This window comes from Pipistrellus hanaki (genome assembly GCF_964339955.1).
Source record: "Pipistrellus hanaki genome assembly, chromosome: 9".
Classification (NCBI taxonomy): domain Eukaryota; kingdom Metazoa; phylum Chordata; class Mammalia; order Chiroptera; family Vespertilionidae; genus Pipistrellus; species Pipistrellus hanaki.
Window position 1 is genome coordinate 44174705 of NC_140511.1, and position 27841 is coordinate 44202545.

The following is a 27841-nucleotide window of genomic DNA, read 5'->3' on the forward strand; positions in this document are numbered from 1 at the left end:
GGGAGGAGCCGGGGCCACTGGAGCCAGGAGGTTTTATTGATGCTGATGGGGGTAGGAGCCTAAGGGGTGGGGTGGAGGCTGAGTCAGTTAGCAATGCATAAGGCCTGGGCACATGGAGGCAAGTTAGGCACATTCATCTTCTTGGGATTTTTTGTTTCCTTCATTGGGGAAGGGAGAGCAATTCGAAGAGCAGCAAGGGAGGTTAGGGATGGCTAAGAGTTCCTAACCTGAGAGAAGGCACCACAATAGGCAGCAACATCTGAGTAGAAAGCTGGATCAGCTGGTCAGTAGGGGAGAAATGGGGAGGAGCACTGGGTTGGCTTCTTGGGGAAGGGTCCAACCTTGGCCTGGGTGAGCTCTCAAGAATACCTGGCATTCCCAAGCAGATTGGGACCCAAAGCCCCTTTCCCCGTGGGCCTCCTTAAGGAAAACAGGCATTCAGGGAGCCCCCTGGCAAGGGATGCCAGAATTAGTCTTTAAGGCACAGCTGGGGGCAGACAAGGCGCCAAGGCACAACTGGTAGGGGGGCAGGGGCAGCCTCCAAGCTGAGTGCCAGGGTCACAAGAGGACGCAGGACCGCCCACGCTTGACCGGTGTGGGGTTGAGCACAGCCCGGACGGCCTCGGCAAACACTTCCTTGACGCCATCCTGCTGCAGGGCCGAGCACTCGAGGTAGCGCACAGCGTGGATCTGCTTGGCCAGTGCCTGGCCTTGCTGCGGTGTGATGGGCGCCTGGCCCTGCTCCTTGAGGCGCCGCAAGGTGTCGGGCTGGGCTCTCAGGTCCTTCTTGGTGCCCACCAGGAGGATGGGCACGTCGGGGCAGTGGTGGCACACCTCCGGATGCCACTTGTGCCGCACGTTCTCGTAGGAGGGTGGACTGGCAATGGAGAAACAGATGACGAAGACGTTGGTCTGAGGGTAGGAGAGAGTGCGGAGGCGGTCGTACTCCTCCTGGCCCGCCGTGTCCCACAGGTTCAGGTTCACCGTGCGCCCATCGACTGCGCTCTGGGCGCTGTAATTGTCGAACACCGTGGGGATGTATTCCTTGGGGAAGGCGTTAGTTGTGTAGCAGATGAGCAGGCATGTCTTGCCCACAGCCCCATCGCCCACCACCACACACTTTATGCTCTGCATTGTGGGTGCAGCTGCTGCAGTGGAGGCACCGCCTCCTTCCCCTTCTGGGCCCCTCTGGATGCAATGACCTGTGAACAGAGAGGGACACTTGGTCAGGACACGCTTGGAATGAAAGAATGGGGGCACACAGAGGGAAATGACCTTCTGTTTTCTTAACCCGACACCATCGTATAATCCTACCAGGACAATAAAGAGAGGCCCTGAGATCATGCAAAGATGCTCGGATGTAAGGAGGCTGGCGCCACTGTATGTAAATATATTATGTGGAGCACATAAATTCTGGTGCCAGATCAACTAAGGTCAAATCCTAGTTTTGCTATTTTCTAGCTGTGTGACCCTGGACCAATTACTTACTAGTTGGTGATTAGAGGGCCTGTTTTCTATGTGTAAAATGGGAATAAAATAATACCTACTTCACTTCATTGGATTATTAAGAGGTAACACAGTAAAACATTTAGAACAGTTGCCTTCAATAAGTATTAGCTACTTGTATTTTTCTTCCAGGCAATATAGACACAAAAGGTCGGTGTACAGATGTAAGGATCAATCTACAGACCCTCTACTAGGCATGGATCCCTCCCATTATGTACACTGAGAGGGGTTCTGGCACAGGGCGCTCTCCGTCACTCTGAGATGCAGCCATGTGCCAAGGCTGGGATCTAGTGGGAGTCTGAGTATGGAGCAAAGGGGTGGCTCCTAGACATCAGCATCTTCTCTTGAGGTCCTTGGTGGGGTGAGGCAGATCCTCCAAGCCCACCCAAGCGGGATGAACGGAAGAATAAAACAAAACCTCAATTTCCCCCTTACTTTCCTGTCACTTTTCTGGCATATACCTCTGAAGAATTTCAGGGGCTTCCAGACTCTTGGATAGAGAAGACAGCGCCATTAAAGCTCTATCACTGAGCCCTAACCGGTCTGGCTCAGTAGATAGAGCATCAGCCTGCGAACTGAAAGGTCCCAGGTTCGATTCCAGTCAAAGGCATATACAGTGGTTGTGGGCACATCCCCAGTAGGGGGTGTGCAGGAGGCAGCTGATCGATGTTTCTCTCTCATCGATGTTTCTAACTCTCTATCCCTCTCCCGTCCTCTCTGTAAAAAATCAATAAAAAATATATATCAAAAAAATTTTTTAAAAGCTCTATCACTGAGAACACATGCTGGAGTCAGAGTGGCCAGGGGTTCTACTCATAGCTCCACCAACTAGTCATGTATGATCTTGGGCAACATAATAAGTTTCCTGAGCTTCAATTTTCTCATCTGTAAAATGGGGGAAATTTTGCCTATTGTGTTACAATTGTTCAGAGTATGAAATGAGCTCAAGTATAGAAAGTGTTTGGCCTGAGGCATGGCATATGGGAAGTACCAAATAAATGAGCTGCTGTAATTATGAAAGAAAGAGTCCTAGCTCCAACCATTACCCTTGTCCCCTTTGCAGCTCACGGGGCCTCAGGGTGAGGAACTGCTCTTCTGAGTTCTTGAAAGAACAGAGCTTCCGGAAACCCTGGGATTATTTATACTGCTGTGGCAAAGGTTCTCCTCTCATTGGCTACTTCCTCTTGGCCATCAGGGACTTTTGCTGGCCAGTATGTGACTTCCTTTCCCCGACTCACAACCAGGTCCCTGCATCCTAGGAGGGGAGAGCCAATTTAATTTAATTTATTTATTTATTTGAGAGTGGGGAATGGAGAGAGAAACATTGATGTAAGAGGAAAACATTGGTTTGACTCCTGCACGCGCCCCAACCAGGCTAGGGATTGAACCTGCAACCTGACTGGGAATGTGTTCTGACTGGGAATCAAACCTGAGACTTCTGGTGCACAGGACCTGTGTCCTGACTGGGAATCGAACCTGAGACTTCTGGTGCACAGGACATTTCTCCAACCAACTGAACCACACTGGCCAGGGCTGGATGGACAGTTTGTTTTAGACACACCCAGATATCTAAGTATCCCTTGCTCCATGCAAGCACCATCACCACTGGCCCATTTTCCTCCATTTCGCTTTATATACACTGCAAAACTGCACCTTAGTCTGAAAACCCCTCAACTCTCAAGTACTGGTCCAGAAGCCTCAAAAATCAATTTGTAGATAGAGGGAGATCCCACTGGGAGGCAAAAGGGAACTATGGTGGTGTGGGACCTGCACAGGACCCAGAACTTAATCCCAGCTTCCCCTGGGACCAGCAGGGAGGGAAATGGTTTCATTTCTAAGAGGTTGTCTCTGGTTCCCATGAAAAATTTCTATCTTATTTGTGTGAATAAGAATCTGTGTCCAACTTCAGGACAGATGATAGAGAGCCTCAGGAAATGGGTCCAGGAAGGAGTTAAGGATCCTATAGGGCAGTGGAACCTCAGACTGTAAGTCAAGAGACCGAATTTCTAACCCCAGCTCTGTTCTGCTGCTGACTCACTGAAACCAAACATGAGGCACGTACCCTCCCTGGGCCTCAGTTTCCCAGTCCATAAAATGGAGAGGAAACTGCCGGTGACAAGGGCACTAGGTAGATGAAATGAGACACAAAGAGCCCTGGGAGCAGGGGACAGTTGATGGGGATAGGGAAGATGGGGTGATGTGGGGGTGGGGTTGGGGCTGAGTCAGTCAACAAATGCATAAGGCCTGCATACATGGGGGCAAGTTAAGACACATTCTTCTAGGATTCTGTGGCTCCTCCCTTGGGGAAAGGAGAGAACATATTGTAGGGGTTGGTGCTGTTACTTACGTCTCCTGAGTTACCTGGGAGACCCTAGCATTTTGAGAGAACTCCTGGGCCTGTAAATCTCCAGTTCTACAGAGTGGAGGCCTGGGTGTGGCAGTTTGTCTGGGAACTCCTCCCCCACAGGCCCAGCACTGGGCTGGCCCAGGCAGGAAGGCAAGGAGGGAGCTCTGGACAGCAGTCACAAGGCCCAAGAGACTGGAAGTTCAGTGGCTCCAGGCTGCTCTCTAGGGAGGTGGTTATCAACCCACGATCAGTAAATCAGCCCTCAAAGGAGTGGGGAGGGAGAGGGCAGCAGCTTCCGGACTGGCGAGGGAACAGGGCTGACACCGGAAAAGGATCATGAGTGAGGTAGTGTCCAGAAACAAGCAGAGCAGAGGCAGTGTGGCACAGGCAGAGAAGCAAATTCCGGAAGGTGACCGCTTGGGTTCACCTGCTGACTCTGTCCTTTGATAAAAAGCCCTCACGAGGTACAACCCTTTATAGATCATATGGCATTGTTATTTGATCCTGATAACAAGCTGTTGGTACTATGTCTATTTACAGATAAAGAAACAAACTCATAGTTAAAGTAACTCGGTGTCATACAGCCAGTTAGCTTGGGAGTCAGGACACAAACCCGTTTTGCCATCCCAAGTCTGTGTTTTCCTCAATGCAACCTACAGCCCCCACATTACCCCTTACTAGCCAACTTCCTGACGCTGAGCAAGTAAGTCACTTCCCTTCCCGGAGCCTCAGTTTCTTGAACTGTACAGCAGGAATGACAATACTTGCCTTCCTTGACTCCAAGGGCAGCAGTGCTTTGTGAATTGGCAAGTTGTGCACACAGAAGCAAAGCATCCCAATAGGCAGGAAGCACTGAATACGTAGGTGTCTGAGTGGTGGCATCAGTTTAGTACTTTATCCCAGAGTGTATGTAACCCCTCTCCCAGGACAAATGTGTACTTGGAAATCCTATAACCTGTACTGGGCCAAACAGGTTCCCACAGCCCTTTTAAGGAAGGTAGGGTCTAACCTATGCCACATAGGAAGAAGCAACAGTCAATACTTCAGGAGGCCAAATAAGAAGAGTGACCTGCTTGAGGTTAGGGTTAATTGTGACTTACTAGATGACTTTTATAAAAAGAACTTTTGGCCCCTGCTGGTGTGGCTCAGTGGTTGAGTGTCAACCTATGAACCAGGAGATCGCGATTCGATTCTTGGTCAGGGCACATGCCCAGGTCTCGGGCAGGGGGCGTGCAGGAGGCAGCCGATCAATGATTCCCTCTCTATCTTTCTCCCTCTCCCTTCCTCTCTGAAACCAATAAAAACTAAAAGAACTTTTATTTACTAAGTAAATTAATGATCACAGATCTGTATATTATTAGCCAAATTATAATGACTTTTTATTCCTAACTTAATTAAGAGCATGCCTCGTCTCTCACCCTGGCATTCAGAGTTTTTCATACTCTGGTAGGAATTTTAGAGTTAGCTAGATCTGCGTTTAAATCCTAGTTCTGCCACTTATGAGCTAAGTAATAAAACCAATCTCATAAGGTGTTCCTCTTAAACAAGTCAGGACGGTTGTTGCCTCTGAACTGTTACTCTTGTTCTTCCATCTGCTGCCATTCTCTCTTGCCTCTAGAATCTTCCTGACTCCTCAAGTCCTAGCTTAAACCTCAGAGCTTCAGAGTCCCATGAAGCTACTGACTTCTCCTTTCTTTGAACTTCCATAGCATGGCCAACCTTTTAACCCTTCTTTGGCTCCTTGTGATTCTCCTTCCCCAATAGTCATACATTAGTTTCCTAGTTTGTGGATGTCTCCCCCACTCACCCACACCCCCGCCCATACTGGAGTTTGAGCATCCCTCTTCCACAGAAAAACGGAGCACAGGGGTTGAGAACACAAGAGTGTGCAACCACTGCCTTCTGATCTGCTTGCTTCTGCCCCATTACTGAGATCTGGACAGTTGCCTCAAAAGCGCAGAATTGAACTAACACTCCCACAGCCAACACTGCAATACTGAATCTTTTTGGACAGCAGTGGTAGCCAAAAACTTTGCCTGGGATAGGCAAAAGTCTCTCTTTCCAGTACCAGCTTGACCTGACTTCAGCAGGGAGCCCATCTAGGGGAGCACAGCCCATGGGGTCCTAACTCTGAGGGTGGCTCCTGGAGCCCAGCTTGTACCCAGGGGGACTTTGTCTTAGGGTGTGCCTCAGGCAGACCCAGAGTGGGGAGGGAAAGGAAGCAGAGGATTGCCTGATTGCCAGATCTCTGTGGCCGTTAGAGCAGGGGAAGTGTCCCAATTGGGAGTGGGGGAGGGGAAGAGAGGGGTGTTAAAGAGACTGGGGAGTGTGAAGGCAATGGAAACCAACTTACCACAGCCTTTTAACCTACCTCCTTGACATGGGGCTCCCCTTCTGCAGCCCTCACTGAAACTCATCCTACTTAATCCATCTCTGGGCATTCTGATCCTGAACTCTGGCCACACCATCCTGATTCTCCAAAGCAGTCTCCACAATCTCTTCCCCACAACACATCAAACAGCAAGCACTATTCCCTTTCCTCATGGAAACCCAGCATTCATCCCCCCTCCGTCCTCCAGTCCCCAATGGGCAGCTCAGAAGTCCTCCGTTGCCTAAAGGAACCCCACCCCTTGGTTCTCCAGGGCCAAGCAGCATGGTCATCTCCTCCAGGAAAGTCTTGGCAAATCACCCAGGTCACAAGTGACTTATGCCATCCAAGGTCTGGTCCCTGTTTCTCTCACAGGCACATTGTATCTTGCAAGACATGGAGGCTGTTCTGAATCTTATCGAGACTGGGAGGACCTGGAGGGCAAGGTCCTGGGGATCTGTCTCCTTAGGCTGAACACAGTCAATAACTGAACTCACTTGTACTTCATGTCTTTGCACATGGGAGTTCCTCCTACAGAAATTCTGCTCCCCCCTGTCCGATCCTCCCAGCTTTGCAGGGCCCAGATCTGTTCCCATCTTCTCCCCCTTTCCTGTCCTAGCTTCCCCAGCACCGATCCTACTGTTCATTGCACTGAACTAACTGGATGCCTCATGAGGAGGGAAATTTTCTTTTGCTTACTTCCAGAAGTCCAGCAGAGTGCTGAGCAAAAACTGCAGACTGAGCCGAAACTGGTTTGGCTCAGTGGATAGAGCATCGGCCTACGGACTGAAAGATCCCAGGTTCAATACAACCAAGAGCATGTACCTTGGTTGCGGGCACATCCCCGGTAGGGGATGTGCAGGAGGCAGCTGACTGATGACTCTCTCTCATCGATATTTCTAACTCTCTATCCCTCTCTCTTCCTCTCTGTAAAAAAAAAATCAATAAAATATATTTTAAAAAACCACCACCAACAACAACAAAAAACCCTGCAGACTGAACACATATCTCCTCCTCCATCAATGCAAACTGATTCTGGGAACAAGGAAGAGTCATAGGCCCAGGAAACACAAGACATGGGCAATCAACTTCCTCCTCCCACTGAGGAGCACAATTCCGAGTATCAAACACATATAGGCTAGACTGTCCTGACTTCTACTGGAGGAGGGAGCGGGGAGAAGCAGGCACAGCAAGGCTGGAGGTGGTGAGGAAGATGGGTAGGAAAAGTGGTCCTCATAAGGCTAAGGATTGCGGGACTCTGTGGTCAAGGGTTAGGCAAGGTCAGGGTCAGTGTTGAAAATGGCTCCAGAGTCTGATTGTTTGTTTGTTTGTTTGGAAGGACAGAGGAGAGGTGATACGAAGAGGCTCAAAAAGGCTGCAGCTGGCTGCAGCTGGGTGGGGAGGAGGAAGCTGGGGGAGACATGAGATCATTGTGGGGCTGGGACCAGGCCAAGGGCTGAGTTTCTCTCTTTCTTCCCCTTCTCCCCATCAGCAGGGAACTAGACCCAAGAGAGCCTAGTTCCCAGCCTTAAACACACACACACACACACACACACACCCCATGCTAGAGAACTCTCCACCTCTTGCCATTCTCCACCCTTCAGCCTCTGCAGGGCTTCCTGCACTGCAGCAGGTAGGGTAAGAGGATTAGCTGACTCTATCCACTAGGGCGTAGAGAGGAGGAAAAAGCAAGACAGCTGTAGCTGGGAAAGCTATGGTGAGGACAGGACCCTTTCACTAAGTCCGAGTTCCCTTCTGTTCACCATCCCCAGCACCTGAGGTGTTCCATAAAGGGTGGTGAGCCCCACGGCCAGGAGCGCTCTGCCTGGGAGAGCTAAGAAGGCCTCCCCCTCCCCCACCAAGCAGCACGGAGGAAGGCTGAACACTTGCTTCCTCCTCCCTTCCCCCTAGCAGCTCAGGAGTCCCAGGGCCCCACGAAAGGCCTGTGAAGTGGCACTTCCTTTGCCTTTGCTCATTTCACACGGTGCTGTGCAGAAGCACCACCCCCCCAATTCTACCCCTTACCCCCGAAAATACCCACAGAGAGACCCAGAGCCACACCGTCCCTTCAGCCCCGCCCCAGGCCCAAGGGGGTTTCCACAAGGGAAAAAAACATCAGGGAGGAAACTCCGGCATCTATTTTCCACAGTCAGTGGGACAGAGCTAGAGTAGGGCACGGGGCACCCCCTCAACTTGCTGTCCCCTCGCAAAATCCCTCACACTCTCTGCCCTCTTCTCCTCTCTCAACCTATAACAATCCTTGGACTTTGGGGAGAGGGGGCCACAGTTCCTGTACCTGGGCAGATACTCGTTCACCACTCAGATCAGGACTGGCATGAGCCAGGAGGGCTCACAGTGGAGGCCAGTGCTATGAAGAGCCTCTTGGTTGAAGGAAAGTCAGAGTTATCCGTATTCTCTACCCTCTCTGGAGGCTTTGATAGGCAACTCCATGTTGAAGCTGAGTCACGAGAGACCAAGTTGGGAGCAAATCCAGGACAAGGCCCTGGATCTCCTAACCTACAGCCTGATGTTACTTCCATAAAGGAGATTACTTTGCTCAGGCCTGGGAATGAGCCTATCATCTCTCAGATCTCATTCAGGAAGATCCTACCAAGGTTTATCCCTTCAGGAAAAGGCCAAAGGAGTCACAGAAATCTGAGCCCTTTTTGCTTCTAAATTCTCAAGCGTTTATAGCTAGTCCATACTGGGGGTCCATGATTTAGAACTGACAGTATTAGACAGACAGCCATCCTGGCCCTGCCCTGACTGAGGAACTCCTCCTTCAGCTTCTAGCTCCTGGGGAGATGCCCTCCCCCCATGACATGAGGACAAAAGAGGAAGCTGGACTCTGGACAGGAAAACCAATCTGTTCTGGGGAGGTGGCCCAGGCTTTGTCTTTGGTTTCCCTCCTCAGAGACCGTACAGGCCTCACCACTAATGGGTCTACACTGTGCGTGGAGGGAGGGCTCTTCAGTCTGGCCCCCTGCTTCTTCCCAAATGCCCATCTACCCCCCTTCAAACATCTTCCCAACCGTATCACTATAGCCACAACCTCTCCTATCTTCCTGCTCATGACCCCCTAAAAGCTCACATCAGCTACCTCATTTGCCCTCACATCTTGCCAGAAACGACTCTCAGATCCTAGATTCCCAACCAGCATTTGTGACAATCTCGGAACGGCCACTTCCTTTCATTTCAGGACCTTGACCTTATTTCTTTAGTCAAAACCTCAATGAGCAGCCTCTTAGGTTGCAGTCACCTCCCCTCCTCTCATGATATTTTCCCATTTAGATCCCTATGAGCCTGATCATATCCCCCCCTCTCCCCCCAGCAATGACTTTCTTGCAATTAGCTCAAACCTTCAGTGGTACCAGATCTTGCCTAGAAGAAACCCTGTCTCATCCATCCTAGAGACCTGTGGGTTTTAGTTATGCAGGATCCTAAAATAAAGTATTGGGTTGCAGGCCAGGAATCGGGACTCCTGGGTAGTTTTTTACCGAGTGGGGATGCTGGGAAAGTGCCTTGTAAGAACATCCAAGAAGGGGTTTTATGTATGTCCCTGAGATTTCCTCTGGGGCCAAATCTCATATACCTCCCAGAAATGAAAGTAGGAGAGACTGGTGGGTAGAAGAAGGGACAACTCATGGGGCAGGGGCAACTGTGAGAATGGAAGAGATTAGAATGGGAACAGCCTTTAAATCTAAAGGTGCTTGGGAATCCCAAAAGTATAGCACTTGCTCTCCCCCTCCATTTCTTTCTTTCTCTTTTCTAGTGGAGACAAATAAATAGAGTACACTGAAGCAAGGTCTCATAGCACGCATCCCAAAGGCTTGAGGAAAGCGTTCTAGAACAGGGACAATGTGTTCTTATAAAAGCAATCTAGACTGAAGTTAGACACAAGAGGAAGACAGGGAGTAGAGTGAAAGGGGGAATACTAAGGATGCCTGAAAGCAGAGGAGAGAGGTCAGCAGACTGCAGAGGGCTTCCTGTCACCAAGGCCCTGACGTAGCCCAGGGCACGAGGTATCCACAGCCTGGGCAGGACCCGGATGGAAGGCAGCCTGGAAGAAAGGGCAGATACTCTGCCTCACACCCCTCTTCTTTTCCTGAACTGGCGCTAAAACGTTAAAACTGACGTTAGACTAGCTACAGCCTTCCCTCCAGAACCTTGCTTTTGCCCCTTTCCTTTCCATCTGTCACACATAGTTGACCTGGTCGCATTCTCTCCAATACCATTGTTGGAACCAGTAAGTATTGGAGTTAGGGACCGTTTGAGTCCCCCAGCCTCCAGGCTTGGCCTCATGATTAAACCTGGGTGATTTTGATTTCCCACGGCCTCTTTCACCAGTCTTATTTCTGCCACTCTCCCCTAACTGCTACGATCTGCTTCCTCCTACCTAACCACAAGCTCACCCACTACAGGTTCCCTTCATTCTGCTGGTTTGCTCTGCTCTGGGCCCTCTCAAGGCTGGGGCAGTAATTTTGTCTCAAAGAGATAAAAATGTAGACACACAGACACTTGCACACACATACACACACAGAGGTTTTCCAGCCCTTTAAGCATCTCTATCACTAGGTGGCTGCAGCCTGCATCTCTGAGCTGGGGAGGTTTGAAAAGGCTCTCAAACTCAGCAAAGATCTGACCCCAGAGCTGGAGATAAGTGGCTGAAAGGGAAAAGACACAGAGAGGGGGATCGAGAAGGATGAGGAAAGATGGAGGAAGCAAGAGTGTGGAGCCAGAAGCTGGCCAAGGAAGGGAAGGGTGTAGGCTGGAGGGGGCAGAGATGGACAGAAGGGCAGGGTAAGTGAGAGGCCAGGGCCTTTGGCATGACTGAGTGTTGGGGAAAAGAAACGGAAGAAGGTGGGAGAAGAGGGTAATGGAGGGTTTGTGGGCCGTCTAAAGAAAGAATGGAGGAAGACAGAGCGAGGATGTACAGAATTCAGGGACTAACAAGAGAGAGGAGGTTGCGGACTGGGGGGAGACTAGGAGGTGATCCCCAAGCATCTCCAGGGCCAGAGCCCTCACTTCTTCCTAGAAGCCCTATCATTCTCTCCATCTTCTGACATTAGGGCTGCTCTGCGATGCCATCTTGTCAGAGACCATCAGCGCCTCTGAATGAGAGTCCTTGCCCTTTCAGTCACAGGACAAACCTCCCTCAGTTTACCCACAAAGGAGCAAGGCCAGGCACGGCCAGGCAGGCAGGCAGGCAGCTGTTTGCTAACTAGAGACCTGTTGCTTGCTTTCAGGGATGAAGAGGTTTGACCTCAGGAAAAGAAAACAACAAACGATACAGAGAGGTCAGTGGCCCGCGCTCCCCCATCTCCCCCTCCTCTGGAGTGCAGGGGGCCGCTGGCTGCAGCCGGAGAGCCGGGTCCGAGCTGGCGGCGAGCCTCCGGGCAGGGAGCTCTTCCTCTGCAGCGGCGGCTTCGGAGGCCAGACACCGCCCCCCTCGCAAATGTCACCACTGCCGCGGCGGTGGGAGCGCCGTCTCCAGCCCAGGGGGCAGGCACCCCTCCTCGCTCACACTTGGGGGACACCCCCACCAACTTCGGCGGGCACCCCACTTCTGAGTCCCACATCCCAGCTCTAAGCTCTCCCGCTCGAGAGAGACTTTTCTCGCGGAGAGCGGCAGCCTTCCGACCTCAGGGGTCCCCCGCAGCTCCGGGGAGCCGGTGCAGCCCCCCACCGGACCGGAGCCCACCCTCCCGGGCCGCCGCCGGCTCGCAGGGACCCGCTGCCCGCCCCGCCCGGCGGCCGCGCCCGCCCAGCTTGCCGCGATCCCGGAGCCGCCCGCCCGCCCGCCCGCCGCGGCCTCCCGCAGGCGGCCTCCCCGGGCCCGCGCCCGGCCCCGGGCCGGCGGCCCCCCACCCCGACCCCGGCCCGCCGGCCCGCGCCGGCCTCACCTGGCGCCCTCCCCGCCGCGGGGGAGCTGGGGGCGGCGGCGGCGGCGGCGGCTGGCGGCTGGAGAAGGAAGTGAGAGCGGGCGGCCGGAGGAAGTGGGGGGGGCGGGCCGGGGGCGGAGCGGGGCGGGGGCGGGGCCCCGCCGCACCAGGAAGTCCGCGGCCCGCGGCCCCCACCCTCCGTCCCCCCTCCACCGGTCTCTCCCCGGCCGGGTCCTGGGGCTCCCCCCCACCCCTCTGCCTCTGTGTCCCTTAAGGTCAAGCCTCCCCGTCGCCTCCTAGCCACCCCCCACCCCCCCAGAGGCCCTCCAAAACCTAGGCTCTAGGCTTCTGCCCCCCTCCCCGCATCTCGCCCCCGCCCCCCGCGGGAAGATGCTGAGAACCCGCGCCCCTAGGCCTGGTGCCTTTTTTTTAAAAAAACATATTTTATTGATTTTTTTTTTTTTTTTTTTTACAGATTGGAAGGGAGAGGGATAGAGAGTTAGAAACATCGATGAGAGAGAAACATTGATCAGCTGCCTCCCGCACACCCCCCACTGGGGATGTGCCCTCAATCAAGGTACATGCCATTGACGGGAATCGAACCCGGGACCCTTCAGTCCGCAGGCCGAGGCTTTACCCACTGAGCCACACCAGTCAGGGCAGGCCTGGTGCCTTCAGTCAAGTGCAGGCAGGGGTGGAGCGATGGTCAAGTCTCGGGCTACGGCGGGTCAAGCTGGGCATTCCCCACCCCAGCCCCGAGCTCCCAGGGGTGCGGGGCGGTGCAGAGGCGGTGATTCAGCCGTGGGGAGGCCCCAGACCCCTGGGGAGGGCGCGGACATGGTGGGGGTGGGGGTGGGGGTGGGGGTGGGGGTGGGGGCGGGGAGGGGAGCTGGCGTCAGCACCCGGGGAAAGACAAGATCAGCAGAGGCGCAGGCGGAGCCCTGGGCCCCCCCAAAACAGGATGTCGCGTCGTCGTTCCGCACCCGGCCGTTCGGCGCGCCCGGGCTCTGGGGAGGGGGCGGGGCGGGCCGAGGACGTGGGGCTCCCCCGGCCCCCTCTCCTCCTCGCGGAGGCGCGCAACTGCTCGGGGCTGGAGGACCGCACCCAAGGCCTGAAATCCCCGCCCGGCCGGAGGACGCAGGGTGGGCGGGCTCGGGGGCGCCCTCTGGTGCTCCTGCTCCGGGCGTGGCGCGTGGAGCTCTGACTTGAGAAGGGACACCCGCGGTTCAAAAACAACTTTTTCTGAGTGCCTACCACGTGCGAGGTGCTGTAGAGGAAAACGGAGAGGCGCTTATGACGGGCTCGCTGTCTTCCAGGAGAAGGATAAACTTCGAGAATGAATAGCTTATCCTCCTTTCCCAGCCTCAATTCTGTCTTGGGAATAAACCCTTCTCCATCCTGTAGTTGTGAAGGCAACATGAGAATGGATGTAAAAGGCCTTCTGTCAATGCCTAGCTCAAAGGAAATGAGAATGAGTTCCCTAAACACAATGTGCCTGCCCATATCTTTGGGTCTTTGGGCATCCTACTCTCTCTGACTTCTTTTCTGTCTTCGCTGCTAGGGGAAATAGACTTGTCTTTCACAATCTGGCCCGAATGTCCCCTGCCTGGCTGCCATTCTTACCCTTCCCACCATGCATGCACACACACACACACACACACCACCACCACCACCACCACCTCTGCCATGCACTTAATAGTCTCTCCTAATGCTGTCCAGTGGAAATATAATGTGAACCACAAATGTAATTTAAAATTTTCCAGTAATGAAATTTTTTTAATTTAAAAGAAACAGATACAATTAATTTTAATAATATATTTTACTTAGCCCAACTTATCCAAAATATTATCATTCAGCATGTAATCAATATAAAAATTATTGGTTATAAATGAATAGGATATTTTACATTCTTTTTAAAAAGTAAGTTTTATTGATTTGAGAGAGAGAGAGAAACATTGGTGGAGACATTAATTGGCTGCCTCCTGCACACCCCTACTGGGGATCCAACCCCCAACCTGGGCATGTGCCCTGACTTGGAATCAAACCAGGGACCAGTTGGTTCATGGGTGGAGGCTCAACCATTGAGCCACACGCACAAGCTCTTTATGTTTGATGCTAAGTCTTTGAAATCTGGTGTGCTTTATACCTAACAGTACATCTGAATTTTGGCCAGACACATTTCAAGTGCTCAGTAGTACATATAGATAGTGAGTATGGCCCACTGAAGTTAGAGCCCCTATCAGATTCAGGCTGGTAAATGACTGAGTAGATTAATTCATCCTTCATGCTGCTTTTAGGGAAGCTTCACTTGCGGGCGCCACCCCCCCCACCCACCCCCAGCAGAGTTTGGAGCTCTCTCTCTTCCCCCCTCCCCATAGTGCCAGGGAAAAACCTGGTTCCCCTCATAACCTGATGGAAGCACATGGCTGGTGGTTGGCATTAATGATGAAGAAAGGACTGTGAGCTGAAACCAGTTTGGCTCAATGGATAGAGCGTCGGCCTGCTAACTGAAAGGTCCTGGGTTCAATTCCGGTTAAGGGCACATACCTTGGTTGTGGGCACATCCCCAGTAGGGGGTGTGCAAGAGGCAGCTGATTGGTGATTCTCTCTCATCTATGTTTCTAATTCTCTATCTCTCTCCCTTCGTCTCTGTAAAAAAATCAATAAAATATATTTTTTTAAAAAAAGAAAAGAAAGAAAGAAAGAAAAGACTGAGTTTCATAAATGACAGGGTTCAGTGGAGGACCACATCATACAATGACTTCTATGAGCCATTAAAAACTATGTCCCAGAACAAAGGTTTTTGAGTTGTGTTCTTAGAGTTCCCTTCCCAGGATTTGAGGGCAGGAAAATAGTGTAGTTCTGGCCTCCCTTCCCTTCAACCAGAGTTGGTTGACTTTTATCAGATTTATATACTATCAATAGTTTTCTGGGTAAAGAGCTCATTTTTTAAAAATTATATTTTATTGATTTTTTTTTAAGATACATGTTGGGTTTTTTTTTTAATATATTTTATTGATTTTTTACAGAGAGGAAGGGAGAGAGATAGAGAGCTAGAAACGTCAATGAGAGAGAAACATCGACCTGTAGCCTCTTGCACACCCCCCACCGGGGATGTGCCCGCAACCAACGTACATGCCCTTGACTGGAATCGAACCTGGGACCTTGCAGTCGGCAGACCGACGCTCTACCGCTGAGCCAAACCGGTTTCCGCTATTTTATTGATTTTTTACAGAGAGGAAGGAAAAGGGACAGAGAGCTAGAAACATCGATGAGAGAGAAACATTGACTAGCTGCCTCCTGTACACCTCCACAGGGGATGTGCCTGCAACCAAGGTACATGCCCTTGACCAGAATCAAACCTGGGACTCTTCAGTCCGCAGGCTGACACTCTATCCACTGAGCCAAACTGGTTTTGGCTAAAGAGCTCATTAAAAAAAAAAAAAAAAAAAAAAAAAAAGTTTTCTGTGAAAAATACTAGAAAGTCCATTTTAGAAGGATAGAGGTAAAAGTGGGATATCTGTTAGATTCAGTAGACCAAAAGGCTGGATTGGCAGCCTGTTTTCAGACTGTTTCCGGAGCCCATGGCTGGCCCTGGTTTAGCTTGCTTAGGTCAGAGAGCTTGATTTGGCCTTGAAGGTTCCATGGTCTGGTGGGATATGAGACTTCTGCATATAAAGCTACTGGAGGAGGACAAGTAAAGAGCCCTGGGCTGGGCTTCAGAAGACCTGAAGTCTGCCCTAGACGGTTTGGCTCAGTGGATAGAGCATTGGCTTGGGGACTGACAGGTCCCTGATTCAATTCCTGTCAAGGGCATGTACCTCAGTTGCAGGTACCATCCCCCATCCTGGTCAGGGTGCCTGTGGGAGACAACCGATCAATGTGTCTCTCTCACACAGATGTTTCCCTTTGTTTCTTCCCTTCCCTTCCACTCTTTCTAAAAATCAATAGAAAAATATCCTCAGGTGAGGATTAACAAAACACAAACAACCATAACAAAACCAAGAAGACCTGAAGTCTAGTCTTGGCTTGGCCAGACTGACTAGGGAAACATTAGGTTAGGCCTCACCCTTTTCTGGGTCTAAGACTCCTTCACTGGAAAATAAGGGATTGAATCAGATAATATCTTTGAGCTCTGACCTATGATACACTCTTCAAAATAATAATTAAGTAATTAAGGTTTACGCATGTAACATATTGCTCATAGTTCTTTCATACTAGTTAGGTCATCTTGCTTTGTGCCCTAGTTAATTGTATCTGTACCTAATGTCTGTCTTCCCCACTGACTGTAAGTCCTTTGAGGTTGTGTCTGATTCATCTCTGTGTCCACCCATTGGGCCTGGCACAGGCAAGCCTGAGCACACGTCTGCCTTCAGTATATGTTTGTGGAATTAAATTGTCTTAATAAAGCACGAATATGTATAAAACCATCAGAGGCCAGGTGGTTTTGAAGCCACTTTTATGGCACAGAGATAGGAAGGGCCAATAAGGTCAGAGGAGAGGGAGACAGGTAGACAGATGAGACTGTTTGCAAAGGCTTATTGGAAAGGGAGGCACTCAGCTGAAGAGGGTGGAAGGAGAGCACAGCCCCCGAAGGGCTGCTGCTGCTTCCTGCTCTCTCACTTGCTTTCCCAGAATAGGTGAGCTCTTTGTGCTCACAAGCAGCTGAGAGACAAGGACACCACGTTGGGACGGTTAGAAGTGAGACACCATATGAAAGCAGTTTGTTGGGGTAGAATAGAGAGGTCACAGTTAGGTTCTGGAGCCAAATAGCAAATAGCCCAGGATTCAAATCCTGGTTGTACAGCTTACACTGTGACCTTTGACAAGTCAGTCAAAAGGACCACTTTCTTTCATTTCTTGAACACACATTTATTGAAAATCTTTTCTGGGCCAGGTATAGTGTCACACAAAGGATGCAGGCGTGAAGACTTAGACAAGTCCCTATCCTGACATAACTGGCAAAGAAAATAGATTTTTTTTCTAATAAAAAATTATACTTACTGAGAAGCATTCAGAATGTCAAACAAAACAGTTGCAATTTTTTTTTGTTGGCAATTAAAGAGTGGTATTCAATTAACAGAACAACAATTATTTTATGTAAGTTGCATCAGAGACAATTGAAGATATAAAAACTACCACCCCATATATCACTAATTTGTGCTGTGCACCAAGAACCTGCTTTAAATTTCCATGCCAGTTTATAGGTCCTATACTGTAGCAGGCAAGGTTAGTGGCTATTGAAAACACCACCAGGACAGGGCTATCTAAAGGCACATTCGGAAGTGGGTTAACTATGCAAGAAAAGACACTCTACAGTTTAAAAACAAATCTTACACATGCTTACATTTCAATTCTTTTTTTCTTTAGAAGGAGTGAGTTGTGTCCCGAGGTGGGGCAAATGCTCTATAGACAAGAAAAATACTGTGCTAGAACCAACTTACTCCTCCTCCTCCTCCTCCTCCTCCTCCTCCTCCTCCTCCTCCTCCTCCTCCTTCTCCTTCTCCTTCTCCTCCTTCTCTTCCTCTTTCTTCTCCTCATCCTCTTCAACTTCCTCATCTTCCTTTTTCTTGCCCCTTTCAGCCTGACAACTCTTATTTGCTGCGTCAGGCTCTCCTTTAGCTCAGTGTGCAGCAATATCTTTTGTACTTCTCCTTTAGCTTAGCAGCTGTCTTCTCATCAGGCTGCTTGTCACCCGCAGCAGTGTGATTCCACATCTCTCCCGCCTTCTTCACAACATCACCAATGGGTAAGCCAGAATGCTCTCCTTTGATTTTTGGGCAACACTTAGAACAAAACAAGAAAAAGGCCGAAGGAGGCCTCGTGGGTGCATTGGAATCCTTAAAACTTTTTTTTGTTTGTTTTCCTTTTAGGAGAAATATAAGTTTTCATTTCTCTTTCATAATGGGCCTTGTCTGCCTTTGCCATGTCTTCAAATTTTCTCTCTCTCTCTTTTTTTAATATATTTTATTGATTTTGTACAGAGAGGAAGGGAGAGAGGGAGAGAGTTAGAAACATCGATGAGAGTCATTGATCAGCTGCCTCTTGCACACCCCCTACCGGGGATGTGCCCGCAACCAAGGTACATGCCCTTGACCAGAATCGAACCCAGGACCCTTCAGTCCCCAAGCCGACGCTCTATCCATTGAGCCAAACCGGTCTAGGCTAAATTTTCCTTTCTCTTTAGCACAAATGGTCTCACATCTCTCTAAGCACTTAGAAAACTCGGAGAAGTTGACTGAAGCATCTGGGTGCTTCTTCTTGTGCTCCTCCTGGCAAGTGTGCACGCAAAAAACGTGTGATGGTTCAATGGATAAAGAAGTAGTCGGCAAACTCATTAGTCAACAGAGCCAAATATCAACAGTACAACGACTGAAATTTCTTTGGAGAGCCAAATTTTTTAAACTTAAACTTCTTCTAATGCCACTTCTTCAAAATAGACTCGCCCAGGCCGAGGTATTTTGTGGAAGAGCCACACTCAAGGGGCCAAAGAGCCCCTGGTGGCTCGCAAGCCACAGTTTGCCGACCACAGGGACAGAGCATTCATCCGCAGACAGAAGAGTCCCAGATTCGATTCTGATCAAGGGCATGCACCTCTGTTGCAGGCTCTTTCCCTGGCCCTGGTCCGAGCACACGTGGGAGAGACCAATTGATGTCTCTCCCTCTCTGTTTCCGCCCCTCCCTTCCACTCTCTCCCTTCCAATCAATGGAAAAATACTCTCCGGTGAGGATTATCAAAAACAAAACAGAAAGCATGATGTCATTTTGCCTCTTGGCTTCTTAGGATCTCTTTTCCCATCTTTAATTATTTTTCCTCAGCAAGCACAGAGTGGCTCAGTGCCCATCTGACTTGCACTTGCCCTTGCACTGTCTCTACGGGGCTCAATGCACTGCAGTGGCTGTGAGAGCCAGAAGCCAAGGAGACAGCTCTTAAACAGGTAATCATACACAAGTATAAAAGCATATAACAGAGTTCTTTTGCTTCATTTTAAAATGAGAATGGCAATACTGTGTGCTTTGCGGTATTGTGAGGATTAAATGAGATAATACAAGCATCTAGCAGATTGCCCAGGGTATACTAGTAACAAATGAACATTAGTTAATTTCTCCAAATGCCCATGGTGTTCTCAGGTTCTTCCCCCTCACCAATTCTTCCTTCTTTCTCAAGGTCAAAAATGCTAAAGATGACTAGGTTCTCCTACAAGAGCAGGGTGGAGACAGAGAGGAGAAGGGCCCTGCACTGATCTCACCCCTGCTCAGTCCTATAGTTCACCAGTGGCCCATAAGGGTTTTCTGCTTCATCCCAGTCCCAGCCTCTTTAGGCTAACCCTAAATCAAAGTTCTCCTTTGACTCTGATGTGGTTCTGGGGACCTCACCTCTTGGGACTCCTCTGTATTCCCTGCTCTTCCCTCTCTCAGACTTTCTGAAGAGTAGAAGTCTGCCCTTCATTGCTATCCCTAAAGACAGCCTGATGTCCCATTTTGTGACATGGGAAAATGAGGGGCAAGACAAGAGATGGCAGAGAAAGAACAGGGGAAGTGACAAACTCTAGAGTAGCATCCTCTGATCCATTGTTCCTGATTCTCTCCAAGAACCTAACTGGATAGCGGGAGGAGGGACCAAGGATATGCCCTATCTTCCAGGAGGGTCCCTTCTCCCAAGCAGGCAGAACAGTAGTTGTCTTATTCCCCTCAGGGACAGCTTTGCATCTTTGAGGTTTTCCAAACCAGGTGGTACCCAGGTCACCTGGCATAATCCCCTCTGAGACATTCCTTCTTCTTCAGCCCTGGTGTGTTCCGGAGCAACTAGCTTTGCACAGTCCCACAGCATAGCCAGGATGTGAATCTAAGCAGTCTAATTCCAGGACCCTTCATCCTCATCTGTGGACAAGCCTTTCTGACTGCTTTAGGCAGCTACTTGTCCCTCTTCTGCGCCCCCTCGCCTGCCCCTGTACCAACTCCTTTCAAGACATTATCCACAAGTACCAGTTACTCTTCTAAAAACTGAGCTCTTTGAGGGTAGGAACTGGGTTGTTACGAACAGGTGGTCAGTAGATGTGAAATGAATGAGTGAACATTGGCAGTAAGACTCTGGAACTGATTCTGTGAAACTAGCCTGGGAAGGGTTGTTAGAAGCCAAAATCTCTTTCCCTGTTCCCTGCCCTGCCCGAGTCTGGCAGCTTCTCAGAGATAGCTAGCTGTACTTGCCGTGTTTGGACACCAGGGAGCTCCACGGATAACACAGCCTGGACTCAGAGATTCTTACTTTTTTCAGAGCCAGAGATTTAGGACTCCATTACACTTCTGCTGAAGATTCACTTTCCAAATGAAAGCTATTGGTATCCAGAAACCCTGTAATGTACAGGAAGGACAGCTAGGCTGCTGTACAGAACACACATCACTCATTATTCATTTTTATTAAGTACCAGGTAAAGTCCTAGCCTGGAAGAACATAAAGATGAATGAAACACAGTCCTGGATGAGCTCAGGGGCTAAAATAGATACTTAGAGGTAATAACAATCCAGTTATATAAGCATTCTCAGTGGTGTAGCAGAGACAGGGAAAGTCAGGGAAGGTACTGGGTCTTTTTTTTTCTTTCTTTTCTTTTTAAACTAATATCTTCTGGTTCATGCAAGGCTGTCACTATTGGTCAAAACATGAATGCTTTTATTTCACTTGAGCTGAAACTTTCTTTAAAAATATATTTTTATTGACTTTTTACAGAGAGGAAGGGAGAGAGACAGAGAGCCAGAAACGTCGATGAGAGAGAAACACCGACCAGCTGCCTCCTGCACACCCCCTTACCGGGGATGTGCCCGCAACCACTGTACATGCCCTTGACCGAAATCGAACCCGGGACCTTTCAGTCCGCAGACCGACGCTCTACCACTGAGCCAAACCGGTTTCAGCTGAGCTGAAACTTTTAGGATAGAGAGGAAATCCCAAAGAGAAAGAGTGGTTGCCTCGGTTTTTTAATTTGTAAAATGAGTATAGCCTCTGTCTTATCTAGCAGAGTACTTGTGAGGGAGGAAATGAGATGATAGATATGAAAGCTTTTGAAAATTATGGAATAGAGACATGAGAATTGTTTATCCAATTTGATTTAACCAACGTCTGTAGAATATTATGAGCAAAGCCAGAAGGGTGATTCAAGGGAGATACACCTGGCACATGTTAAAGGTTTAGTGTATGGGTTGTAAAAAGACAGAGAGATCACAAATAAAAAGCTCTTTTCTTGAAGAGGTTACAATCACGCGAGGGGCTATTGAGATGAGAGTCACAGCTTCTGATCCAGGGAGATCCATGAGGTCTCAGGATGTTCCTATCTTGTGAAATTTTAAAACTGAACTGGATCTATAATCGGGTACCTACTCATCCTATATTTGGGGAGACTGAGATCCAGAGAGGAACTGGATATTCTGTTGTCACATCATGATTTTGGAGGCAGAGAGGAGATCAGAATGTTCCTTCTGTTGTCCAGACCATGTTTTTGGCTCCCAGACACTATTTAAAAAAATACATTTTATTGATTTTTTTACAGAGAGGAAGGGAGAGGTATAGAGGGTTAGAAACATCGATCAGCTGCCTCCTGCTCAGCCCCTACTGGGGATGTGCCTGCAACCAAGGTATATGCCCTTGACTGGAATCGAACCTGGGACCCTTCAGTTAGCAGGCTGATGGTCTATCTACTGAACCAAACTGGTCAGGGCTCAGACACTATTTTTCATTGTGGTAAAATACATATCAATATAACATTAAAATTTACCATCTTAATCATTTTTAAATGTACAGTTCAGTCATGTTAGTGACATTCACTTTGTTTTGCAACCTATTCTAGAACTTTTTTCATTTTGCAAAACTGAAACTATAGCCATTAAACAATTCCCTATGCTCCCTTGCCCCCAACCCTTGGCAACCACTATCCTACTTTCTGTATCTGTGAATTTTACTATACTATCCCATTTTCCTGAAAATAAGGCAGTGTCTTATATTAATTTTTGCTCCCAAAGATGCGCTAGGTCTTATATTCAGGGGATGTCTTATTTTTCCATGAAGAAGAATACGGTGCACATTTATTGTTAAACGAAAATAAAGGAAATTTATTACCTGTATACGGTACGGTAGTACAGTAGTTGTCAACACAAACCAGACAAACTGTCAATCCTACAGTATCAAGAATTTACTCATTTATTCAATGACAATCATGTCATCACCTTCTGGAACATCATCATAACAATCCAATTCCTCAATTTCCTGGTGAATTTCTTGTGACTCCATTCTTTCAGAATCAGTGGACCAAATCTCTCATGTTTAGCCTAGGGGGGCCTTATTTTCGGGGGGATGCCTTATATTTCACTCAGAAGGAAACCTGTAAGTAGGTCTTATTTTCGGGGAAACACGGTAGTTATCTTGTATAAATGAAATCACATAGTATCTGTCTTTTGTGATTGGCTTATTTCATTTAGCATAATGTCCTGAAGGTTCATCCATATAGTAGCATGTAGAATTTCCTTCTTTTTAAAGGCTGAATAATATTCTACTGTAGGTATATATAATGTTTTAAGAATCCATTCATCTCTCTGTAGGCACTTGGGTTGCTTCTACCTCTTGGCTATTGTGAATAGTTCATAGCTACTATGAACATGGGTATACAAATATCTTTTTGAGACCCTGTTTTTAATTTTTTGGGCATTATATGCATAGAAATAGAGTTATTGGATCATATGTTAATTCTATTTTTTTAAAGTCTCAGACACCATTTTAGCCTCACAGGAAACGCAACAGGTTCTAAAAGATTCAAGATATTGATGTGAAATGGTAACAGACCCTTACTTCCTGCCTCTAGGCTCTTTGTACCAAATGGGTTATGGGCCCATAACCCCAAAGAAATCATGTGGCAGCTAAGAGAAATGATGCGGTTGAACTTAAAGGAAGTTGTAAGCATGCTTTCCTTTCCTTTATTATTCTGTGTTCTCTTAGACAAATGAGTGAACAGGCAGATGGGTTTGCTTACACAGATGTGACAAACTAGCAGTCTGAGTGTTTCAGGCTGCAGATGTGTTTTGTGTGGCTTACACGTTTAAAAAGGAGTTGCTAATACTAAAAAAAAAAAAAAAAAAGGAAGGGGAATATAAAAAATTCTGGTTTTTCATCTTCTCTTAAAGTTGATCCAGCAATACTGAGTCTACCTTCCTGCCTGCTTTCCTATATGCCATGATCCCCACCACTTCCTATACTCTCACCTACTTCTCTCAATTGTGTTACCTATCTGCCTGCTTTTCCATTTGAGTTTAAGACCCTGGCTCAGAGAATAGGTGTACTAGAACCTAGGTCAGGGGCATTTTCTCAGCACACATTTGTTACGCAATAAATACGTGATTGATCTTATGGGTTAACTCATGTCAACTTACTATGTACAGGGCCCATGAATGCATCCTTTTCCTCAGAAATGAATAAGGCACAGCCCTTGACCTCTGAAAACTCACAGTCCTATGGGTGAGGGCAGTGGCCAGTAAACTCATTAGTCAACAGAGTGGCAAACGGTGGCTCACGAGCTGCATGTGGCTCACGAGCCAGTTTGCCGACCACTGGGTTAGGGGGAGGCAGACATGTGTATGGCTCAATTCTGGATTAGAGGGAGTGGTCAGAGTGAAGAGTTTCAGAAAAGGAGACCTTGAACTCTATGAGAGGCCAGCTATAGGAGGAGTTGGGAAGGAGTGTTTCAGACAGAAGCAACAGCAGATACAAATGTTAGGTTCTATGTGTTTGAGGAACTTAAACAAGGTCAGTGTGACTGGAGCTTAGGGAGAGTGGTAGTAGATGACGTTAGACATGTATTTTTATATCAACAATCTAACCCTTAAGCCAGGCAGCTGTTGGGCAAATCCCTGTTCCAGGTTTGGTGGGCTTGCTCAGAACAGGTAGTTAGCTTAGCACTGTCAGTCAGAGGAGGGACTGGGCCTAATTCCTCCCCCTGCCTCCGGTGCCAAGGACAGGGTAGGGCACAGAACAGGTTTCTGTAAAGATTTGCTGACAGCATACTTGAGAAGAGAACAGGAAGTGCAGGCTCTGTTAAAGGAGGCCCAGGAGCAGCTCTCCCTTCACTGGGGCACTCATTCTCAGGTCCCTAACACTTCCTTCAAGTGACAAAGAGAGCTGGGAGTGTGAGGTGCGGGCAAGAACCAGCTACAGGCCCTACTCGCAAAAACCTCAAAGGGGAGGGGACTTAAAAGGCAGATAGGAAAGTTAAGGGCGGGCATCCTACTTAGCTTGGATGAGGCAGGGAGGGGTCTGGAAGGCAGATTGGGCTCTTTAGCCGAGACTTAAGGGATGTGATGTGCAATTTTACCTCTAGTGGTTTGGACTTTCGCTTTTCTAACTAATGGGCCTCCCCTGGGGCGGGTCTTTGCTTTACTCCCCAACCTCTCTCTGCAAAGGGGTAGGGCCTTCCAGGAGCTCGTGCTCTACCGGCAGTACCCAGATTTACCCGCCAGGGGCCGCTGCACACGGGTGACGACCTGCGCGGGTTCCTAAGCTGCAGAGAGGCGGAAGCCGATTGGCTGCGAGGCGCGGCGGGGGGCGGGGCTTAGAAAGCCGGCTCTGAGTAGGGGGGCTGGGAGCGCACCCCAGGCCGAACCGGAGTGGCCGTTGTCGCCCTCAGCAGCCCCGGGCGGCAGTCTCTGTGCCGCCGGCCTCTGTCCAGCCCGGCTCGAGAGCTGCGGCGAGGGGAGCAGCACTGAGGCCCGGAGATCCGGGCAGGGGGGCAGCTCCTGCCACCGCCGTAGGCCTGGGTTACCTGAGCCACTGCGTGTCAGGCGCCCGCCCGCCCGCGGACGGTTAGCGCGGGAGAGGCTCCGGTCGGGGAAAGAGGGGTCCCAGCGCTCGCCAGGGGAGCCCGCCGGGGGTTAGGTAGGGGCGCCCGGTGGGTGCCCCCAACAGTCTATTCCGGGATAAACGGGGCGCAGGGGCGGGCCAGGCTGCGCAGGGGGCCGGGCGGCGCGGGGCGGGCCGGTGGGAGAGCACGCCCCCGCCCGCCGGGCCCGCCCCGCCCCGCGCCGTCCGCCCGTCCGCCTCCCGGGAGCCGCCGTCCCGGGCCCGGCCCGTGCGCGTCCGCCTGCTCAACCTGGGCTCCGCCGGCCGCCTGGGCACGGGACCGGGCGGGGGCGCTGACCTCGGCCTAGGAGGCCTGGGATCCCAGCGCCGCCCGCGGTGCCGATCGCCCATCGGTGCCGATCGCCCATCGCCCATCGCCCCTCCTCGGCGGGGCGAGGCCAGGTGCCCCCCTCCTTCCCCCGGCTCTTCCCCCCACCCCCCCTCCGCTCCCCTGCTCGCGGGAGATTCCGCCCGCCCGCCCGCCCGCTCCCTCCCTCAGGGGTGTAGCCCGCTGCGGAGCTGACCGCGGCCCGGTCGGCGGCCACCCCGTCCAAACTCTCCGGAAGCGGCCCGAGCACACTGGGCGCTCAGGCCGCCCCAGCGCCGGCGGACCCGCCGTTGGACCCGGGGCGACGGCCCTCTCCTTCCGAGCCCAAACTTGGAGCATTTGACCTTTGGCTGCCGGAGGAGGCAGGCCCTCGAGTTGCCTGCCTGGACAGCTGCGGCGCCTCGAGGGCATCCTGCCTGGAGTTCCAGGACCGACGGCCGCGCTCCCGGGCTCCCCCGGCTTCACCCCTGGGGTCCCGCCGTGTCCCCCCCCCCCGTTGGGCGCATGCTGACGGAGACCCCGAGCCATGGGTCTGTGCGCGCGTCTCGCCCTGTGGCTCCTCTGCGGGCTCCTCCTGCACCACGGCCAGAGCCTCAGCCACATCCACAGCGAGAAGGCGGCGGCGGCAGCCGGCCCGGCGGCCACTAGTGAGGAGTCCACTGCAGAAGGTAAGGCTGTGCCACCGTCCGGGCCGGGCCGGGGGCTTTGACTCGGAACCGAGGTGCCCAAATGGGCAAGCTGAACTCGTTTTCTACATGTGCCGTTGGATGAAGGACTCACACAGGGCACTGCCTGTTCCCAGTAGTCCAGGGGCTTCTTCCCGTTCAGGAGACTTGGCTAATGGGTTTTTCTCTCTTGAACAACTTTCCTCGTCCCTCCTCAGGATGTCTTTGTTGGCAGGGAGGAAAGGTCTGCCTTTGGGGTACCGTGGCCTTTCCGATCAGCAACCCAAGACCCCCTTTCCCAGGACTGTTTGTCAGGAGGAATGGCCAGGGCCGGGAAGTCTATTGCTGTTGGCTTTTTCCGCACTTGGCAACCCCGGGAGGTTGAGGCTACTTTGGGTTGGGCAGGGAAAGTCAGGGCTAGGCCAGCTCCATCGGTGTGATCAGGTGTGCCTTCCTATTCCAACAAGTGTGGGAACCCTCGTCCCTCCCTTCCCTTAGGTAATCTGCTGGGTATTAGCTGTGACACACAAGGCAATTCCTTAGATGGAGTTTTTAAAAATCTATTTACCGCAAGGGATTTAGATGGCCTTCCCTCAACACGGGCACCGCGTAATTTCTGGGACCACTTGTTGACCTCTGTTTCTTCTGGCGGGTGAGGGTGGGGATTCTGTGATATTTTTGTTCTGTCCTGGTTTTCCCTGTGTACTCATGGAGCCTTGTCAGATAGCACGAGCCCTGGTGTTTTCTAGCAGAATAAAAGAGCCCTTTAAAAATGCATTTGTTTTATACAAGGATGAGAAGGAATTCCCCTTTCTTTCTCAATTTCTCTCACGGTGTTTTGCTCAAAGCAGTGGGCTGCAGCGCGGGGATAGTTGACAGCTGGGTTCTTTCTGAGGGGGGCCAGCTCCAGTGAGAGGATGCTCAGTGGATAACCGTCGATAGCAAGGAGGAAAAGGAAACAGGCCGGGAAGGTTCACGGATGCACTCGGAGGCTGGCTTTGGCGGGAGACCCTTTCTTAGGAAACCCCCTTTTAATTTCCTTGACTGGGTTGCGTGTGATTCCAGGTACCCCAAAGGCTGGGTTCCAAGTGAAGTTAGGGTTGCCCTCTATACACGTGTGGCACTGTGGTGTTGCTTTGAAGATAGGCCCTTCTTGCATATTATTATTTTTTTTTAAACATATTTTATTGATTTTGTACAGAGAGGAAGAGAGAGAGATAGAGAGTTAGAAACATGGATGAGAGAGAGTCATCGATCTGCTGCCTCCTGCACACCCCCTACTGGGGATATGCCTGCAAGCAAGGTACATGCCCTTGACCGGAATCGAACCCGGGACCTTTCGGTCCCCAAGCCGACGCTCTATCTACTGAACCAAACCAGTTTCGGCCCAAAGCTTCCTTCTGATTGGGCTGTAAAAGGAACGATTGGTAGGCAGATGTAGGTCAAACTGTGAAGTAGCTCTAAGGACCATCTCTGCTGTACCAGTGACATCCCTGTTTATAACTGATATGTTCCTTTTTAACCCTAAAATATGAGTGCCTAACAAAAAAAGGATATTTTGGGGAGTGAGGAGAAGGTGTTTTATAGGTTAGACCAGTGTTGGCAAACTGCAGCTCGAGAGCCACATGTGGCTCTTTGGCCCCTTAGTTTTCAGCAAAGGCCAGCTTAAGAGTACCCTAATTAAGTTAATAACAATGTACCTACCTATATAGTTTAAGTTAAAAAAGTTTGGCTCTCAAAAAGAAATTTCAGTCGTTGTACTGTTGATATTTGGCTCTGTTGACTAATGAGTTTACCGGCCACTGGGTTAGACACAAGCTAACGGGATGAAATTTTGAATCCTAGGTATTAGCTAGCTGCCTGGAATATGC

General features: G+C 50.3%; 2 protein-coding genes across 9 annotated transcripts in view; one reads left to right on the top strand and one right to left on the bottom strand.

The window, feature by feature from the left end:
* Positions 1-15: 15 nt before the first annotated feature.
* On the bottom strand, positions 16-12191 carry RHOG (ras homolog family member G). Its single transcript, XM_084894425.1, has 2 exons — positions 12125-12191; positions 16-1202 (listed from the first exon to the last, which is right to left on the bottom strand). Exon 2 carries the CDS (start codon positions 1132-1134, stop codon positions 559-561), a length of 576 nt encoding a protein of 191 aa, XP_084750551.1. The 5' UTR covers positions 1135-1202; positions 12125-12191; the 3' UTR covers positions 16-558.
* Positions 12192-25153: 12962 nt separating this feature from the next.
* Positions 25154-27841, top strand: part of STIM1 (stromal interaction molecule 1) — a 177276-nt gene continuing 174588 nt past the window's right edge. For 3 of the 8 annotated variants that reach the window (XR_014795931.1, XM_084894179.1, XM_084894177.1), the window contains exon 1: positions 25157-25973. Coding sequence is in view for 7 of the 8 variants with exons in the window: in XM_084894179.1 (XP_084750305.1) it covers positions 25832-25973 (142 nt within the window). In the remaining variant the exon portion in view is untranslated. Of the gene's footprint in view, positions 25974-27841 lie in introns of all 8 variants that reach the window. The other 5 variants (XM_084894174.1, XM_084894175.1, XM_084894178.1 and 2 more) reach the window with 3 other exon arrangements.